Source organism: Nilaparvata lugens, chromosome X (assembly GCF_014356525.2).
Source record: "Nilaparvata lugens isolate BPH chromosome X, ASM1435652v1, whole genome shotgun sequence".
In the NCBI taxonomy this organism is placed as follows: Eukaryota; Metazoa; Arthropoda; class Insecta; order Hemiptera; family Delphacidae; genus Nilaparvata; species Nilaparvata lugens.
Genome location: NC_052518.1, coordinates 354,334 through 371,263, shown reverse-complemented (window position 1 = coordinate 371,263; position 16,930 = coordinate 354,334). Strand labels below are relative to the sequence as shown.

At 36.5% G+C, this 16,930-nt stretch overlaps 1 protein-coding gene across 1 annotated transcript; it reads right to left on the bottom strand.

Moving 5' to 3' along the window:
• Window positions 1-777: 777 nt before the first annotated feature.
• On the bottom strand, window positions 778-14,501 carry LOC120354739 (N-alpha-acetyltransferase 20-like). The gene is made up of 5 exons (XM_039442193.1): window positions 14,361-14,501; window positions 13,523-13,547; window positions 10,653-10,873; window positions 7,745-7,881; window positions 778-1,089 (listed from the first exon to the last, which is right to left on the bottom strand). Exons 1-5 carry the CDS (start codon window positions 14,411-14,413, stop codon window positions 1,004-1,006), a joined length of 522 nt encoding a protein of 173 aa, XP_039298127.1. The 5' UTR covers window positions 14,414-14,501; the 3' UTR covers window positions 778-1,003.
• Window positions 14,502-16,930: the final 2,429 nt, after the last annotated feature.

Genomic DNA, 16,930 nt, shown 5'->3' with positions numbered 1-16,930 from the left:
AATGCATTTACATACAGATCAATGAATAAATAAGTAATATTATACAGATGGAAATAAATTGGAAGTTGCATTTGTTCAAATGCTAATTGATGAATAATTATTATTAAACGAAAATCCAAATTAAATGCTATAATTCACCCCGAAGACTTCTGCTACTGCAAATATTGACAACAGGGTAAACAGCTAGATGGAAATTCGATGAGCGCTACTATTCAAAATTATTTGTCAGCCCGGGAATCGAACCCAGTACCTCCTAATTGCCGGTCAGGAATGCTTACCTTTAAACCAAACTGTGTGAGAATCTTACTGTGTGAGAATCCAGCTTGAACAAAGACAAGACTATACACATAACGCATCATTCCAACATGCTGCACATTATAGTGAGGTCCACGTTGTAATGACAATGAAGAAAGATAGGATAACAGCGTTGCCGATTTCCTGCCCTGCCAATGCCTTTGATAGAATATAGCTTATACCGGTAGATCTTATGTAATATCAACTGTTCATTCTTGTTCAAAATAATCAATTATAATTTATTCGTCAAGAAAAATCTACTTTTCAATGACTTGATAATCGATTTTCATAATTGAGATTAAATATTCTGTTAATTAATTATATTACTACATTGTTAAAAACCAACTTGGCAAAGTTGCAAGACAAGATAAGGATAGCGCTATCTGCTTGTCGAATGATAGACAAGGATAGCAACATCAATGTTATTCAATACCGCAATTACAACGTGGGTGAGGTCCATAGAAATAGTAATCAGCGCCGATCTTTCAGGTTTCCCCAGGTTGGCTTCTACTAATCAATCAATAACTAACTTTAATTATCAACATACATTCGTAGATTCATTAACACATGACAAGATGCAATCATATCAAATATCAAAGTTTAGAAAACATATTTCTATAATTGTTTTTCAGCGCACAGTATCTCATCCCATTATCCACTTTGTTGTGACTCATCCTCTGATTCAATGCTATTTATTCCACGTCGATCATCAGTCTACCTCTTCTGGCCTTACTGGATGATCGAGAGGGATCACTGATTTCTTCAAAACATCTCTTGATAACGCTTTTCTCATATCTGAAACAGTAAACGACCACAATTAGTTGTCTTGTAAATAGAATCTTCTCCATTATAAATCTGTTCGGTACACTTTTTTCATTATTTAAATTTGATAATCTTTTTCAATACAATTGTTTAGATCATTATAAGAGTGAGAACAAGTGGCAACTGAAATTTTTAAGTGGTCTAATAAGCGAGTTATGGGTTGTTGAAGTGTTGAACTCCGTTTTCTTTTCAGATCATAAACGGTTTTGACTATATTAACAGAACTTCTCTTAAAAATTCAAAAAATGTATCTTTCCAAACTAAAACATTTTATTCCTCATATCGTTCATAAATAAAAAAGTAACATTTTTTGTAAATTTGATAACTTGTCTATTTTGGCATAAATCGCGAAAAAACGCATATTAGAACAAAGCCAATGATATACTGAATGTATTAAAAAAAAACTCCAATGGAAAATTCGAAACTGTTTATGAAATGGAAAGAAAACGGAGTTAGCACTTTCAACAACCCATAACTCGCTTATTAGACCACTTGAAAATTTCAGTTGCCACTTTTTCTCACTCTTATAATGATATTAACAATTATATTGGAAAAGATTATCCAATTTAAATAGAGAAAAAGTGAATGGGTTGTTGAAGTGTTGAACTCCGTTTTCTTTCCAGATCATAAACGGTTTCCAATTTTCCATTGAAGTTTTTTTAATATATTCAGAATATCATTGGGTTTGTTCTAATATGCGTTTTTTCGCGATTTATGCCAAAATAGACAAGTTATCGAATTTACAAAAAATGTTACTTTTTTATTTATGAACGATATGGGGAATAAAATGTTTTAGTTTGGAAAGATGCATTTTTTAATTTTTAAGAGAAGTTCTGTTAATATAGTAGAAACCGTTTATCATCTGGAAAATTAGCACTTCAACAACCCATAACTCGCTTATTAGACCACTTAAAAATTTCAGTTGCTACTTTTTCTCACTCTTATAATGAATGATCTTAACAATTATATCGAAAAAGATTATCCAATTTAAATAATGGAAAAAGTGTAGGCCTACCGAACAGCCTTAAACTTTGATTTAAAAATAATCTTGAAGTGGAAACACTCACAGTCTAAAGATGACCAACATCATATCGAAACTTCGTCATTGCTAAAAATGAGGTTTTTTTACTTAAAAGGGCTTCTATTTCAAAGCAAAATTAGTCATTTAGGGCCGTTTGCACAGTGTAAGTTTGAGCTAAAGCTTAAACCAAATCTGGATTTTTTTGGTTTAAACTAAAATTCCGTTTGCACAGTATCAGTTTAAACTCTGTATTGAGTTTAAACTCTGGGAAAGTTTAAATCTCCAAAGCAGGAGGTTTAAACCAAATAATTTGGATTAACTTATTGACATCTGTAAAGATTTGATAGGGAAACAGCTGATAGTACATTATTTTTCGACGGTTGTTTTTAATGCTTCTGTAGACGATAATTTTATTAATTTAGGTTATAGTGAATCATTATTTGAATGTAAAAATAATAGTAATGGAGGAATTGATAGAAGTTTTTAATGCGATTGATAGAGATGACTGCGAAGAGATTTTGAAACTGAGAAAAATTGGGCAAAAAACAAATAATTTAAATTTCTGGGATAGAAAATTTTTTAACGGTTTTGCTTGAGTACAGCAACTGCCAATTTAGTATTTTGATTAAATAAACCACTTGATAGAAATTAAGACAATTTTCAACAGTGGTCTTCGATTAGAAAACATGTTTTTAATAACAAATAATCAAGATATATTGCTTTCGAGAGATTTCTAATAAACAAGGAAGACCGTAGTAGATTCAAGCGTAACAAAATAACTTTTTTATCTTACATTCTAAAATATATTTTCTGGTGCCAACTAAACATAAGTTTTTAAAGAATTTCTTGATCGCTTTTCACTTTTATAACCGTACAGCTTACAGCTCTGTGGATTTTGAACAAGAACAAGAAAATACTAAAATAGTAGCTACATAACCTCAATTTACTGATTGTTTGTAAACAAATAACAAATTTCCTGTAAAAATCAGCCTTCCTGATATTATAAACGATGACATTCTATTACCAACTTAACGCTAAACTAGTTTAACTTAAACTGGATTAGAAAATGCACTGAGAAAATCGATTCAAGTTTAAACTTTCAGATTAACTTAAACTCGATTAACTTAATCGAGTTTAGCAATCTATACTGTGCAAACGGCCCTTAGTTGATAACTGAATATATTATTCTTAAAGTTAACCTGTATATATATTCTTATAGTTAACCTGAAAACTAGAGCCTTTTACTCTGGAGAGGAGTAGACTACCTAAGGAATCTTTTCATTCAAAAGTAAAACGGTTGGTCTCTTCGGCCCTAATAACTAGTGTTATTGGAGTCTACTCCTCCCCATAGTAAAAGGCTCTAGTTTTCAGGCTAACTATAAGAATATATATACAGGTTAACTATTAGAGTGATTATTATTGAATATAAATTTCCAAGTCTCAACAGTATGAATGTTGATATGATTTAACATTAGTCCAGGATTGTCAAAATGCAGTGTTTAACGCCAATCAGCACTACACCTAAAGGTGCGTACAGATATACGCGCCGCGAACATGAGCAATTCACTTTTAATCAGCTGATGCCAAGCTTTTTATATCTGTATCTTACCGTTTCTGTAAAAATACAGATATAGTCAACTGATTAAAAGTGAATTGCTCATGTTCGCGGCGCGTATATCTGTACGCACCTTAACACAATTTAAAACCACTAATGCACATTTAAGCCAAAGGGTGAGACCATATTAGGCGTTATTTCAGGCACCAACTCAATCAGCCAATCGGAGAGCTTCCTGCCCTGCCGACTCTGAAAACGCCCAATATTGTTTAGCCCTAATGCTTATTGGATTTACAGGGCTGAGAGTCGAACAGTTTTTGGGCTCTCATGTAAAATTACTGTTTGTGGTTTAATGGGCTTCTATAGTGAGGTCCACGTTATAATGCCAGTGTTTGATTAGCAATGCTGTTGCTATCCTTGTCTATCATTCAACAAAGCGGATAGCGCTATCTCTTTCTCGCTTTGCTCTGATGCCAGATCGTCTTTGAAAAATGTAGAATTGATAATTCATTAACAAAATATTTCATCTTAATTATGAAAATTCATTATGAAATTATTGAAAAATATAAAAAAATAATGATTGAACAACTCAATTACGACATAGGAAGTCAGGTATTTATAAATAAAAGCTATTAGCTTTGTCTATCATTCAACAAAGCGGATAGCGCTATCTCTTTCTCGCTTTGCTCTGATGCCAGATCGTCTTTAAAAAATGTAGAATTGATAATTTATTAACAAAATATTTCATCTTAATTATGAAAATTCATTATGAAATTATTTAAAAATATAATTTCACTTTTGAACAACTAAATTACGACATAGCAGTCAGGTATTTATAAATAAAAGCTATTAGCTTCTACTCACATTAGTGGAGCGCTTTCGGACACTAGGCCCTTCATCAACACCGGTTGACACTTCCGTTATGGAATACATATGGCTAGTAAGCAGCGTGGGTTGTGGGAGTGGCGGGATTTTTTGAATGGTTGGCGGGAATGTTTGAATTTGTAGGTTATTGATTTGAAATCACACAGCCTCTTCAACCTCCTACTCCAATAACCTACAAATTCAAACATTCCCGCCAACCATTCAAAAAATCCCGCCACTCCCACAACCCACGCTGCTTACTAGCCATATGTATTCCATAACGGACGTGTCAACCAGTGTTGATGAAGGGCCTAGTGTCCGAAAGCGCTCCACTAATGTGAGTAGAAACTAATAGCTTTTATTTATAAATACCTGACTGCTATGTCGTAATTTACTTGTTCAAAAGTGATTATTAACAAGCACTTCGTAATGGGCACAAACATTGAAAAAATATAATTTCTTGCTTAACTAGAAAAAAATAATATACTCGATGCAACAGACAATGAACTCAGTAAAATTAAAAAATCTATAAAATTAGGGACACTATCTCCAAAGTTGTTGGTACCACTGTATTTAGATGAAAACGGTAGGGGTCACGAAATGTGTGTGCAGTGGCCAGCCAGCTAGATTGCGTCATCGCCACCAACCGAGGTTATCAACACCTATTGCCAATTTATGAAACTTATTTGTTAAAAACAGATGATTGGATATAAAATGACGTCAGCTACACCGGAAATTTAGCACAAACATGCGCGTGACACCTACCGTCTTCTTCTATATTATACCGTGGTTGGTACAACTATTAAACCCGTTTAATCATTCCCGCAAGGGAGTCCCCACCTACAAAAGCCATACGAATTTACTTTTTTATCATTGTATGGTCGCACTCATTATGATTTGCTTCAATTGAGTCAGCTGATGGTTTAAAGTAGCATTAAAGGGCCGGTTTCCGAGCTCGGCATTTAGTCAAGTTCTACACTTTAAACAGCTGGAGTCAGAAAATTTGTCTTTCCGAACCGGGGCGTAGTCGCAGTGAATAGTTACACTAGTAGTTCTGTGAACAGTAGACCTCACGCAGTATTCTAATCCACAAGTACCTGATTGAAACTATAGACCTTATGGAAATACAGCAATAGACTGGCTTCTCCACACATCTGTGTAATCACTTGTCAGCTGATTTATGATGAATAATTGTATAGTCTGATTTTTACTCTAATATTGGCGTATGAAGGAGGCTCCTTTTTCCTTTTATATTATCCTTGAAATGCAAAATTTCCAAAAAAACCTTGTATATACGTCGACGCGCAATTAAAAAAGGAACATACCTGTCAAATTTTATGAAAATCTATTACCGCGTTTCGTCGTAAATGCGCAACATATAAACATACAAACATTTAAACATTAAGAGAAATGCCAAACCATCGACTTGAATCTTAGACCTCACTTCGCTCGGTAAACAAAATATAATTGATTATTTTAAACGAGAATGAACCGTAAATATTACATCAATAAACTTGTATCAGCTACCGTCTATAGAAGGCATTGACAAGAAATTGAGGATCGGCAACGTTGTTCTCCTATCTTTCACCACTGCCATTATAACGTGGACCTCACTAAAGCTCTGAGGTAAAGAATTGTTCTCAACCGAGGAAGACTATGCATATAATGTGATTACGTTCTCTATAGTCATTAAATTTCTTGAATCTTGTCTTTCTATAGAGAGGTCCACGTTTTAATGGCAGTGGAGCAAGATAGAAGAAAAGCGTTGCCGATTCTCTGCCTTGCCACTTCCTTCTATAGAAGATCGCTAATACCGGTATATTTTATATTGACTGTTCATTCTTGTTGACCGAGCGAAGTGAGGTCTAAGATTCAAGTCGACAGTTTTTGCATTTCTCTTCACGTTTATATGTTGCGCATTTAAGGCGAAACGCGGTAAAAGATTTTCATGGAATTTGACAGGTATGTTCATTTTCAAATTGTGCGTCGACGTATATACAAGGTTTTTGGAAATTTTGCATTTCAAGGATAATATAAAAGGAAAAAGTAGCCTCTTTCATATGCCAGTGAAAATCAGACTATAGAATTATTCATGATAAATCAGCTGTCTAGTGGACTATAATACTACCTGTTCAAAAACACCAAACATTCTTGAAAATGTATCTTTCCATAAGCTGAGGCCATGATTCATTTAGAGTTATATTGATAGAAAACATTGTTTTACATTTTTCTTTTCGAATCTGATGATTAAAATTGCTACAAATATTATTGAAAAGAAATTGATTTCTAAAATCATGAAAAGTGAGAAATGAAGTTTGTAGGAAATCAGTATTATGGTAGTTTACTTTGTTAATTTCAACACACCGATTTTTCGCCGACACGACAACACATAATGCTCTCTGATGGGTAGATTGAGTTGGCGTATTGACGGCAGCCAGACCTGATAACAGCGCTCACACTCACATTCCGGGACGACATGTCACGGTACGATAGGACAGAAAGCTCTACGTTTATTTAGGATTTTTTCTAGACATTTTAAATTGATAAATTATTTATTTATTTTTGAGAAAACAACAACAGGTCAATGTAACCATAGAGAAACAATAGCATAAGTAGATATCCCATGGTATAGGGCGTTTATGTCGCAGCTTTTACTGTTATCTCAAGCCGATAGTTCATGTAATTCTTTCCCGTGAAGCTGTGTGACACTGGTAGTCTCTCATATTGTGCCGTTCATACACTCTCACGCCAACAAAACAGTAAAATTCGAAAACAATCGACAGTAATCGGCTTGAGATAACAGTAAAAGTTGCGACATAAACGCCCTATACCATGGGATATCTATTAACGCTATTGTTTCTCTATGATGTAACTTACAGAGCGCGAGGTCTACTGTTCACAGAACTACTAGTAAAAATAATCAATTATATTTCATTCGCCTAGAAAATATATTTGATAATAAATGTTCATGATTTAGATTGAATATTTTGTCAAATTAATTATATTTCTACATAGTTGAAAACGATCAGGCAAAGTTGCGGAGGTGGAAAAGGATAGTGCTATTCGTTTGTCTAATAACAGAGAAGGATAGCAACATCAATTTTGATCAAATACATGTCATTATTACGCGGTCCTCACTGTACTCTCATGATACTCTCAAGTTGTTATTATTAGGCCTAAGTACTTACCAAACGCATCTTCATCAGGATCTCCCGAGTAATATTCCAGTACCGTTCTGTATACAACATAGCCCAAAGCTTTGTACATGGCTATGGCGTTCTTGTTGCTAACTCGCACGAAAAGGTCGACAAAGTAACATCTTTTCCTAGAAAAAAATAAAAATTTTAATATGGAAAAATTATGGAAATAAATAGAGAATGCATTTATTCAAATGCTAATTAATATATCATTATTATTTAACGAAAATCCTAAATAAATGCTGTAAATCACCCCGAAGACTTCTGCTACTGCAGACATTGACAACAGGGTTAACAGCTAGATGGAAATTCGATGAGAACTACTATCCAAAAATTTTATCCAAAAACCTCCCAATTGCTAGTCAGGAATGCTTACCCATAAAAGCTAGCAATTGGGAGGTACCGGGTTCGATTCCCGGGCTGGCAACTAATTTTTGGATAGTAGTTCTCATCGAATTTCCATCTGTTAATCCTGTTGTCAATGCCTGCAGTAGCAGAAGTCTTCGGGGTGATTTACAGCATTTATTTAGGATTTTCGTTAAATAATAATGATGGAAAAATGAATTTTATTCCCACCATAACAAACAAAGAAATTCCACAAACACTTTTTAGAAATTTACTTACCACTCTACATGAAGTAAGGCTATTGTAATTGAACAAAACCAAAAAGAAACAGAACATTTAACAGAAATTAGGAAAAACCTGCAAAGACAAGCCTGAGCGCAGGAAAATATAATAGTAATAATAACTTTATTCTCGCAAAGAAAACACAAAAATTAATTACAGAAAATGTAAAAAAATATATACATTAAAAATTATATTATTATAGTTTGAGGGTTATGGAAAGTAGACGAGGCCGCGCTAACTATCCTCTGGGGTATCGCTCCAAAAAGGTGCATCCTCTAACTCTCGACTAGCATACTTTATTGTCCTCTGATTCCGCTTCATTACCCTCATTAGTGGCCCCGTGTGCTTTATTGAAGGCAATTCTAGCAGGTAGCTGGTAGCACCAACTTATCTATCACTTTGCACCTTACATCTGTTACTTGTATTTTCAACAATTATTGAATCGAAATCTGTGATCAAGTACTTGTAATCTTGTTATTCCCAATGAATTTGGGAATAATTTGATAAGAGCTCACAGAATAAGTTGAGTTGAATACAATTATCATCGATAATTAATTATGATTTTTGGCGTCCTTTAAATTCTATTAGATTGAACATAATATCTATGTAATGTGTTTAGTCTCATCATTTACACTAAATATGGTCTTAGATTGACTGAAATTGTAAATGTGATCGATAGTAATGTGTGTGTTATCCAATCACTGTAGACTAATAATATCGAGTGACCTGGCTGGCTCAGGTCTGGTGTCAGAGTTTTCAGGTCGCAACTGATCAATTTCAGGGCCTCGGACATGACCTAACGACTGCTTTTTAGGCAGCCCGGACCGACGACTTAACGTGTCCATCCGAAACACGGGAGTGGCCCCGTGATAAATATCTTGCCCTGAGATATTATTATTATTACTGTAGGCTACTACCGTACTGAGGCTACTACCAGACTGGTCCACCAATATATTCCTCGGAGTGGGAGACTTGTGATTGCCAATACAATAGGCCACGAAAATGTCGAAATTAGATAACAATAGACTACTGCTGAAGGTCCACTAGAACCCCTTTCTGTCCATCCATTGTTTTCGGCGGCCCCCTCTCGTTTCCAAAACCCTATTTTTTATACTTTAAGGGCCGGTTTCCGAGCTCGGGATTTAGCTAAGTTCTAGACATCAACTGGATTTAAACTCTGGAGTCAGAAAATTGGCTTTCCGAGTCAGAGCGTTAACGTAGTTGAGGACTTGAATAGACTCTGGAGTTTAGAGATCATGTTAGACCCTGGAGTTTATAATTTCGCTTTCTGAGTGAAGGTATTATAAGTCCAGGACTTAAATTAGATTCTCGCCTCTTTCCGAGTCAAGGATTTATCAAAAATCTTCAAGTCCAGGACTTAAAACAGCGTGATTTTAAACCCTCGACTGGGGTAGGGTTTAAATTCAAGTTCTAGACTTAACTGAGCAAACACAATTCAGTTATTGTTTTGGAGTAGATAAAAAGCCAAATAGATATCATGGAATACCTAAATTATTTGGATTAGTCTATCTAAATTCATAATTTATAGTTTGCAAGTTCATTTTGGAATAAAATTGTATCAGAAATATGCGTAAAAAACTAACCTCATTTATGACTGTGACATAACCTAAAAATGTTCAAGCAAATTAATACAAGGATTGCCTTGGAATTTGTATTCCAATCGGAATGTTATTATTCAATGTCATATTCAACATATTAATAATAATAACAATAATAAATTATTACTCCAGTTTTTTTTCAAAACAAATACGTTTTCAAACTCAATAGCCTAATGAATTTTTTATTCCAAAATCACTGGTTAGGATCAATGATCAATAATAGCATAACGTAAAATGAAATGTCTATTCACCTTTCAAAGGCTTCGCTTTGAATAGGCCTACAAAGAAATCGAAACGTATTTTTACAATATAGTTTGGAGAGCATGCTCATTTGAATTGTCCCGCTGTAATCAGCTGTTTCCGTTTTGCTATAATGCCAACAATACAACAGCAAAATATTGTGAATTTCCCTCACGTTTACTGCGTTAAAGTCCTGGACTCGAATAAGTCGAGAACTTGATAGACTCCGGAGTTTAGAAGATAAAATCGTGACTCAGAAAGTCAATTTAGACCCGAGAGCTTATTTTAGTCCTGGACTCTGTTAGTCCAGAACTTATAGATCCCGAGCTCGGAAACCGGCCCTAAATAAATATTGTGAATTAATGGAGTAGAAAAACAAATGAATTGATTAATAAATACAGAAAAATACCCACTTTTCGGAGACAACCTCCAGCGAAGTCATAAGGGTAGCAGCCAACCCCAACCGTCGGTAGTAGGGGGAGACAGTGAGGGCAGTCACATGACCATGCCAGTTCTCCCCGTGCCCCTCCGATTTTCCCATTATGTAGCCCATGATCTCTCCACTGGCAGATTCGGCCACTAGGAAGTACTCAGGCCAATGGGCCAGGTATTGCATGTAGAATGACAGACCGTACTGGTGGTGATCGGTCAAGGAACAATCAAGCAGTGAATTTACTAGAGACCAGAATGAATCCGTCAATGAATTTACTAGAGATCAATGAGTTCAATAGATATAAATGAATAATTCAATGAATTTACTAGATATTGTGGCGAATCATCTGATATTTGCCACCTGTGATTAGTGATGTGGATCGGAAATATTCCCAGTGGGAAGGAACTTATGATTTGGCAATATTTCCGGGAATATTTCCAAGGCCAAGAAATTTTGGGAATTTAAGGGAATTTATAGGAACTTAAGGGAATTTATAAAATTGTTCTAAAAATGATTGAAATTGATCAATCCCACTCATATTTTACATCAATATAATCAATAATTCATCATTCTATTTGATATTGATCAAGCTCAGCCACATTTTACATTGATATAATAAAAAAATCATCATTCTTTGAGCCTGTTTTTGCTCACTCACTGTCTTTTAAATACTCGTAAATTCCAGTCAATGAAAGTTTATAGAGGGAAAATTTTGGAACACAATTTTTGACCCCGTAGCTCTTTCAAGGGTAGTAAGGGGGTAAACATATCAAAAGTCCTCACTCCTACCCCTGTGCTAAGGTGGTGGGGGTGGTTTGAGAGTGCCATATTATATTTTTTGCATATATCTCGAACAATACGCGCATTTTGGAAATGTTTGTCGAACACAATCATAACATTAAAACTTGCAAATTATCCTACAAGTTTCATTTCCAACATTTTTCCATATCTCTCATACTTTTCTAGAGCACTCTAAGGTATCACATTTTGAAGAAAAACCCTTCCGGCTCCGATTTTTTCATATTTTTGGCCTTATAACTTTTTAACGATTCATTGAAAAAATCTGTGCCAATCATGGGCTCATAGAGCATTATATTATCTTCAATTTCATCTATAGTCTTATAGTCTATAGGTCTATTGTCTATAGGTTTTCATTATTTTACCCATCTCCCAACGATTGTTGCAGCCGTGTGTTGAGTGTTGAATCTTCAGTTCAACAACAATAGATCATTGTCAGGGAAATTGGGAGGGAATGTTTGGAACACAATATTTGGCTTCGCAGCTTTGTTTGAACTAGTTAGAAGGTGAACTTATCAGAAGTCCTTGTCCCTACTTCTTGAGCTTAAGGCTGTGCAAATGCTAAAAATAAACTTTCTACTGGTGATATTTTTCAAAGTTTTTAGATTTTTATAGTATCAAGCTAACAAAATGAAAAAGTTTTCTCATGAAAACATTTTTTCCCCATCATTACTTTTAAGATATGAGCGCCTAAAGTTTAAATTTTTGGGACAGAACATTTCAAATTCGGTAAGAGATAAATCCATGAGATTTATAGAACAGATTCTTCATGATCTGTAGATTGTTGATCTAGTAAACCAAAAATTTTCTGAAAATATCGATTTTTGAAAAAGTTATTCTATTTACCAAAAATGGCCAAAATACCCTAAGGTGGGCCGTCCATTGGAACCGTTTTCGTCCGAACTAGTATCGGCCGAAAACTACCGAACTCGTCCGAACGATCCCCCAACAAAGAACAAAACTTATCAACTTTTCATTGTCCTTAGTTAAAACTTTATAAAATAGAACTAGTTCAAAAAACAAAAACAGGCAAGACTGTGAAACAATTATAGGTTAGGAACTTTGTTGTCTCAGCTCGACTAGTTAGTTCGGCCGGATGGAGCCGGAAAATCCCATTCAATTTGTATCGAAAAATTGATCGGCCGGAGACGGCCGTATGAACCTGTTGCAATAGACGAGCATCTATTCCTTTCTTTGTTGGGGGATCGTTCGGACGAGTTCGGTAGTTTTCGGCCGATACTAGTTCGGACGAAAACGGTTCCAGTGGACGGCCCACCTTAGGGTATTCCGACCGTATTCAACCGATCAGTTCGGCCGAATATGGTCGTCCATTGGAACCGTTTATGTCAATCTAGTTCATTAGTTGGCTGGTTGCCAATTATTGAATTAACTAATATCATAGCCACCAAAATTGTCCATAAACAATCATTATATTGATATTCTGAAAATTGAAACAAATATCCACTAAATTAGTTATTCATGACGATGATCTTTTGTCTGGCATATCCCACAATGGAACATGCTCTTGAAACAAACCGATCAACTTTTCATTGTCCATAGTTACAACTTTATAAAACAGAACAGCTTCAAAAAACAAAAACAAACAAGACTGTGAAACAATTTTAGGTTAGACACTTTGTTGTCTCAGGTCGACTAGTTAGTTCGGCCGGATAGAGCCGGAAAATCCCATTCAATTCGTATAGAAAATTGATCTGCCGTGCACGGCCGTAGGAACCTGTTGCAATGGACGAGCATCATCTATTCCTTTCTTTGTTCGGACGAGTTCGGTAGTTTTCGGCCAATGCTAGTTCGGACGAAAACGGTTCTAGTGGACGGCCCATCTTATGGTCCAGTTGAAGATTGAGAAAATAATCAATTTAGAGCTGGAGTCTTTGATAAAAGGCCGACATATTTTCAGATTTATAAAGACTTATAAATGGTTTATTGATTTGACTTAGGTTCTGTAGAATGAATGAGAGATATAAAACATTATTCAGAACCAATGAATATTTTTCAAAAAATAATGAAAGCTTTGAAAGCATAAAAGGATACGGTCTCCGTTAGTGGATCAAGATTTCTGAAACAAAAAGAGAATGCTGTTATTAATTTGTTATATTACCAAAAACATTAAATGGTCGATTCATAATAGATATTGAGGCTCATATTATATTCATAATATGCCACTATGATAGTGTCACTTATAGCTACTATAATAGTCTCAGCAACCGGTGGGTCTCAAAGCAAAGTGTCTTGGCTAGTATAAGAGCTTTTGTTCTTATTGCACTCACTACACAAGTGTTTTGGAATGGATAAAAGTTGGCTCAAAATTTAGGAAGAGCAATTGGAACACTCACATTGAACGTAAGACCCTGGTGTCTTACTTGGTTTGCCAGAATGGAGCCAATTGTGTACACCAGTGAGACGACACCAGGGAGATGACACAAGGACACCAGTGTTTTAGTGGTGTCCCAGAGTGTTTCAGATTCGGCATTCGGCCGCCTATGGTTGCTCTCTAGCGACCCACTGGCAGCCGAGACTGAAGGCTGAATTTAATCCAAGCTCAAATTTTAGAAAATTTTGCAAATTAGAAATCAATAACTTAAGTCTACAAGTTAAGTCTTTAAAATAATAATTACACTTATAGGATAGACACGTTTATAACTCTTGCTCACAGTCATCTAATGTAAGAGTTATAGTCATTATAAATTACACATTATCATATCTTATAGAACGAATATATATAGAAGTAAGATGTAATATTCCAATAATTTGACTTTATAATTTTTTTATATATTATTCAAGAGTGACTAACATCATAGTCTCTGGGATCCTGAAATCTATTGCAATTGATTTTCAAAAAGCTCATAAAAATACTGAATTCAAAACTTACACAGCATTATATTTCAATAAATCATTGCAGGTGAATGGCCGTAGAGTAGTCATAATATTTTATTTGAAAAGAATGATATTATAAAAATACTATCAATAAATTATTGTGCATTCATGAAGTATCAACATAACATATAAATAACAGTTATAAATAAAACTATAGTCCAGTCAATATAGACATAAAAAAGGGGGTGTGCTAGCAATTTACAATACAATACAAATAAATTTTATTTCCATTAGTATACAAATAAACAATCTAATCAATAAAATGTACATAATATTCAAAAATACAATATATGAAATTTACTACAAATACAAATAAATTGCATTTTTTCGGAAATTAACCTACTCAACTATGGGGAACCCATGTTCTAGAGCAGGTGTAGTAGTAATACAATTAAATTTAGAGTGGGGGTGCAAATACATTGGGTAAGTGAGCTCACATATTGTTCAAAATTATGTTTTCTATATATGTCTTCCAGTTGGTTTGATACAGTTTTTAACGGCACATTTAAATTTTCTTGAGTTTTCTATTATCTTGATGTGTACAGGAAGTAAATTGTGGAGTTTTGGTGCTAGGTGGTTGAAGTATCGTTGGTATGTTGCCTTCCTAGCCACGTTCGTGATAAGTAGGCTTCTAATTCTAGTGTTATGACAGTGGTTTCTATTTTGAAAGCTTTCTGTGTTCTTGTGCAGTCTGCAAAAATAATTTCTAGGGAGTAGAGTTGTCTTGCGTGGGTATGCGCCACCTTAGTCCTCCGACACACCCAGAACCTGACAGGAGTGGACAGCAACTATCTCATCCATCGACACCGTACGCCAGCGACAGGGAAAGACTGTTTTGAAAAAGTCTCGAATTGGCGTGTGCGTTAGGCGCCAAAACCGGACACTTACATCCGTACAGAAACAACAAAGTCAGACACATCGAATCTCTGACACTTCCAAAACAAGATGGTCAGGTTATACTTCTTGGATGGACTGTACTATGCAGAGCTGTCTGGTTTTCAAACAATGGTCATTGTTCTGATGAATATCCACATGTAGGCTATCCTTAACAAGATCATTGACAATTTATTTCTGAAACCTATCACTCTTTTCTATCCCTCTTCGTAGTAATATCAGGTGATGACTTATCTTGTAACTGTATAATTCGTTATATATCATTCCTATTTTGTGCAGTTGTCTCTCTTTCCTGCAGTTATTTGGAGCTTAAATAATAGAAATTGATACCTCCCTCGCGTTCGCTACCTTTCAGCCTGCTGCTCTGCTCTGCTCCCCACGCCATGCATCAACCAAATGAGTGGTTGACCCACCCGCCACCAGGGTGCGCCCCAGTCGCCGCCACCCGTTCCTGCGTTTCTATTGGCCGAGCACCGCCGGCCAATAGCAGCGCAGGTGAACTCGGGGACTGTGAATAAAAGGGGGCTACTCAGCTACCCTCGATAGCACTTGCTCACTAGCAGCCTTCCACTGAAGAGCCAGAAGAGACCACCAGCCGAGACCACTACCAGCCGAGACCAGGAGCAGAGCAGCGAGCAGGCCAATGAGGGAACCACGGCGAGACTAACCACAACCTGAAGTGTCTTCCTTGTCTACTACCCAGCCGATGCCTAGGAGGAACCGAGCCGGCGCCGAACCAGAAGAGGAGGGCCCTACGTCGGCTTCGCCAGGTGGAGGAGAGGCTGAGGCTGTACACCGCCGCGCCAGCTGCGCCCCAAGACTTAGCGCCCCAGCCTAACAACTGGCGCGCGGTTCTGGATGCGCGGGTTGGGTGCCGAACCGACATCGGAGTGTGTGCAGCGGAAGCCTACGACCCTGCCTGCCTGGGGTTTGACCGAAGGCCCCTTCTAAACGAGGAAGTGGTCGAGGAGGTCCTCCCGGCGGAGATTCGGCACGACCTCTGGCTAGTAGATCACCCGGTCAGCCCTCTCCGTAGCCCGGGTAAACCAGAGTGGAGACTGCGAACCATTGACTTGAGTCCCTGCCAGCCTGCTCTCGCACCAGACGGACCTGCCCGGGACCCTCGCACGGCGTGGTATCGCCCCAGTCGATGACTACTAAACATCTAGCCTGCCTTGGTCCCTTCTAGGGCCACCAGCAACAAACTTGGCCCTTTTCAGGGCCACCAAAAGCCATTTTTTTTTCAGACAGTGGTAACAAACCCCTCACTCGACCAGACTGACTAGCCCAATTGATGAACAAGCCACACCTTCCACCATATCAATTATTGGCGCCTGCCAATGTGGGGCCACTCACTGTATGGAGATACAGTAACCCGTTACCACTGTCAAAACTTTTTTTTCAAACAAAATGTCAACCTAAATTTTCAACTAAATGTATGTCTTAAATTTTTCATCTAAATGTATGTCTTGAATTTTTCACACAAAAAATTCGAACTTATTTTCTTTCAACAAAATGTGTCTCTGAATCTTTCAATTCAGAATACCTGTCTGGAAACAGGCAATTTCCCAGTGGCACCCATAACACCTGAACATGGTAGCGACTAGAACTGGAGCCGGAGACAGTGGAGATACAACCACTGCACAGACCACCAGTCAAACCGACAGCAGC

Excerpts from the sequence above, each read along its gene's own strand:
- LOC120354739 (XM_039442193.1), bottom strand. The coding sequence starts at position 14,413 with ATGACTACTCTACGGCCATTCACCTGCAATGATTTATTGAAATATAAT. Across the intron at positions 13,548-14,360 it reads TTATTGAAATATAATGCTGT|AAATCTTGATCCACTAACGG; the intron begins GTAAGTTTTGAA and ends TTTTTGTTTCAG. Across the intron at positions 1,090-7,744 it reads TCCTGATGAAGATGCGTTTG|ATATGAGAAAAGCGTTATCA; the intron begins GTAAGTACTTAG and ends TTACTGTTTCAG.